This window comes from Lactuca sativa, chromosome 6 (genome assembly GCF_002870075.4).
Source record: "Lactuca sativa cultivar Salinas chromosome 6, Lsat_Salinas_v11, whole genome shotgun sequence".
NCBI classification, from domain to species: domain Eukaryota; kingdom Viridiplantae; phylum Streptophyta; class Magnoliopsida; order Asterales; family Asteraceae; genus Lactuca; species Lactuca sativa.
In genome coordinates, this window is record NC_056628.2 from 85372669 (window position 1) to 85377177 (window position 4509).

At 34.8% G+C, this 4509-nt stretch overlaps 1 protein-coding gene across 1 annotated transcript; it reads left to right on the top strand.

The window, feature by feature from the left end:
• Positions 1-868: 868 nt before the first annotated feature.
• LOC128126831 (F-box protein CPR1-like) lies at positions 869-1960 on the top strand. The gene has a single exon (XM_052764967.1). The coding sequence runs from the start codon at positions 869-871 to the stop codon at positions 1958-1960; it is 1092 nt and encodes a 363-aa protein (XP_052620927.1).
• Positions 1961-4509: the final 2549 nt, after the last annotated feature.

Genomic DNA, 4509 nt, shown 5'->3' on the forward strand with positions numbered 1-4509 from the left:
ATAGGACCAAAAAAAACACGACTGATGTACATTCATGAAAGGGGACATCATCATCCTTCGGTACCCTTTCAGTACCATGGGTAGTCTAATGGAATGAGGTTTTGTGAGAACTGTCCTGGGCTCGAGAATTGTGGATAATAAGGCAGCAAGTTCGAGAAGGGACTTCCGCACCACCGAGGCTTAGTGATGAAGGTGACTGAATCCTTTATCAAAGTTGTTTAGTGCTGCCTCGATCATCATCTTGAGTTCCTTGTGTATCTCATGAGTGACGTGCGAGTGCAATTGCGGGACATTCAGGAGTACAAAAAAACTTACCAAAAGATGGTAAAGGATGTATACTAGGAGGGTATGTGTAAAGGCATAGCAAGAATGATGGCGGAGTGTGACGTGTGTCAACACCATAAATATTTCACAATGGCATCGAGAGGATTGTTGCAACCCTTAGAATTACCAAAAAAAAATGTGTGGGTGGACATGACAATAAATTTTAAGATTGGGTTGCCAAGGTCAGAGGGTTACAATATCATTTTAAAAGAAATACTTGAGAAAGAAGGTATGTTATTAACACTGATTTCAGTTGGTGTAGCAAAGCAATTATCGAGGATCATGATGTCTTGATGTCATTAGTGATCTTATCGATATTGATATACTAATCATATATGGTAGGTTTGTAAAAGTCATTTCAGTAAATGAATTTCACTCTATGCTAAAATATCATGGTAATAATATCTTCGTATCATGTTTCGCATTTATGAGTGTTGATAACTAAAATCCCTAATAAATACCCCATAGAAATAAATTTCTCACTATCGTGTGGGTACCCCCCCCCCCTTTTCTTTCCTATCGGATTGCCGACTCTAGGGTTTCGATGGCAGAGCTTCACGATGATGTCCTTCCGAATATACTGAAAAGATTGAATGTGAGCGATCTAATCCGATGCAAAAGTGTATGTAAGTCTTGGGAAAATTTGATCTCTGACTCTGGTTTCATTAAATTCCATATGAACTATAGTTACCAAATTGATTACAAAAACAATGATATAGATAGGAGGATTGTTATGTCAAGGGTCTCTTATCGCAACGGGTCGCGTGTTTGTGATGTTGATGATAGATTATTTGATGATCGTGATTGTCATCTTCTTGGTTCTTCCAATGGACTTGTATGCATCTCTTCTTTTGCTTCTCAACTTGTAGTAGCTAATCCCTCAACTAGAGAGGTTCAAACACTACAAGAGCCTCAAATTCTTGATACCAAGCATTTATGTTGGGGTTTTGGCTATGATTCATCTACGGATGATTACAAGGTTGTATTAGGGTTCCGTAAACGTGTTGGTTGGACGTGTTTTCAAGTGTTAAGTTTGAAATCAAATGTTTGGAAACTAATTGGAGATGTAAAGTATTCATTTCATAGTAGGATTGGTATCTTATGCAATGGGGCACTTCATTGGATTATGAAAGATTCTTCATCTCCAAATAAGAAGAGAGTCATTGCTTCGTTTCAGCTATCTGAAGAAAAATTTATCAAAATTTCCGAACCTGATGATGAGCGATATGAATCTGGTGTTGCTAGCTGCCCAAATATGAATTTAGGTATTATCGAAGATTGTTTATGCGTATTTCCTTGTGATGGGTTTAACGATAACTTATGGATGCTGAAGAACTACAATGGAAAGCTGTCTTGGGAAATGTTTGAAAAGGACTGTGATATGAACTTAGCTTTACAATGCTTGAAAGAGCAGGAACATTACGTTCCTAACAAGAGAACTTTGTGTCGTGATATGCTGTTCTACAAGACTAAGGAATATATTTGTGCCCCTATCTATATGGAGAGTCTTGTATCTCCCTACGTTAATGGGAGGCCAAAGAGAAAGATACAAGAGAGTAATAGCAAGAAGAGTTGTAAGGTGCGTTCATTTTGTTTATCATATAATACAAACTGTGGAATTATATCTGGATACTGAATTCTTATTAATGCTTATGATGATTCCTGTACATCCCTAAAAAACTGTGTTGATCTAGGCCTCATAGCTCAATCTTCATGTTTACTCATGGGATGCTCTCATTTTCTTTTGTAATATATGAGGTCTGCAAAAGGACATTGTCTATAGTTTAAAGTTTTGATCATGGAGCACTCTTAAGTTTACTAGCATTCAAGAAGCTAGGAACTCTTCCTGAATTCACTTATATTCTGTTATGACCAAAGATACCAACTACTAACACTAACCACTCAACTAAGCCTACCTAACTGATCTAACAGTAAAAAAACCTTATTGCCCTCACGGCTCTACTTAAGCCACAACTGACAGGACGAAACGTATGCCTAATAAGAAGTGTAACAGACTCATTACCTTCACCCAGTATACATTTGGCCTTCATTTATTTGTATTCTTGCAATGCACTTCAATTTCATTTATTTGTATTCTTGCAATGCACTTCAATTGCAACTATTATTTACTCTTTGAGTCTGGTATATATAATGTTGACTGTTCACTGACTTCCCCTTTTGATTTCTCAGTTGATTAAGCGAGACCCTATGCTTCCAGGAGCAAGTGGCTAAGTTTGAGGCTGTTGAAGCAGTGTGGATGACATGGCATTGCTTGTTCTCTCTGCCATAAAGATAGCTTCTGATAGTTTTTAGTATCTTATGTTAATAAATTGTGTTTGATGGATTTCAAAAACTTGTGTTTGATGGATTTCAGAAACGTATGTTTGATGTTTGTAAAGTGTGATGATTTCTTAGTTTCTAGTAATATTCTTACTTTACTCTGATCTTAGAATAAAATTCCTAGTGTTTCTTCGTAATCCTGCCTAAAGTTCTTCCTAATCGTCTCTTCATATTCAGCTGTACTTTTTTCTTCTCTGTTTAATGTGTGAGCATAGCTCAGACGCCATTGGTGTTTGAGCTATCCTTATCTGATTCAAATATGGTTATTAACGCCTAGGGAGCAGTTGGAGGCACTTATTTGTTTATTGAATTCATTGCCACATGAAAGGAGTTCCCTCACTCAGTGTTTTTGTGTGGTCTGAGCATGCACATCCAAACACCCCTTTCATTCCATCAACGGGTGATCCAGGTTTGGTCGGTTTTATTCTACCTCTGCAAATCCGTCAATAACTCAGGTAAGTCCATATATGTTTCAGATTGGATTATGTTGCATTTTATGTTCTTTGAACTACATTATAAAAAATTGTAAAGAAACGTAATCGAAACAAGATCTTCCCAACATCATCATTTCATTCACTATGAAATAGATGGTTTACATCAACAGGTTACAAATCAAACCTCACTACAAAATCACTCACACACTCATATTACAAATCTAGTGTGACAACGATTTATGAACAAACCCTAAACGAAAACCCTAACTCAAGATGAAAGAGAAACTGAGAAATACAGATGAGAAAATATATTGGTAGCTACAAATGAGATCATTTAACACATTATATACATCGACCCACTAGACTTCGGGCATAACCCATAGACCCATTGACCTGCGTGTATCCTTTACCTGCATTACAACTTACCACAATATCCACACAAATATATTGTATAACACTTTTACCAAATAACTAACAAATTAATGTTTAAGTTTGAATATTTTATTAACTCTTTTCAACATGCCCCCTCAAACTAAACATTAATTTTTGAAAATATTTTATTACTTTTTAAAAACATCAATCATATTAAGTCGATTTACAATGTATTCATGTTGAACACTACCAAGTGACTTTGTTAAAATATATGCATTTTGATTAGAAGATACTATTTTATTTACTTTTAAAATTCCATTCTCAATTTTTCCCTGACAAAATGCAGATCAATTTCAAAATGTTTTGTCTTTTCATGAAATATAGGATTTAAAGCTAACTTAATTGCAGATTCATTATCACAAAAAATATCTACAGGTAAATTAGTTTTTATACCTAAATCATGAAGTAATTTTAAAATCCATATTAATTCACAAGTTATACTTCGTAAAGCCCTATATTCTGATTTTGTGGATGAACAAGAAACAGTACTCTGTTTCTTGCTCTTCCAAGAAACAAGAGATCCTCCTAGATATACTAGATAACCTGTTACAGATCGACGACTAAACAAGCATTTCGCCCAATCTGCATCCACAAACCCAATCAAATCTAAACTATTGTAACTAGTTATATGTATTCCCATACCAGGACTATTTTTCAAATATCTCAAAAGTCTGAAAGCAATATTAACATGGGACTTATAAGGTTTATGCATGTATTGACATAATATTTGCATAGCATAAGATATATTAGGTATAGTCACAGTCAAATAAATCAACTTACCAATAAGTTTTTGATATTCAGTAATATTAACTAGATAATCAGATTTTTCCAAATCATATTCTCTTTTGATAACTAAATTAGGTTCAAGTGGAGTTTTAACTGGTTTACATGCTAGCATACCAAACTCATGAAGTAGTTACATGCAATATTTCCTTTGATTTAAACATATTCCTTTTTCAGTTCTCAATAATCCAATACC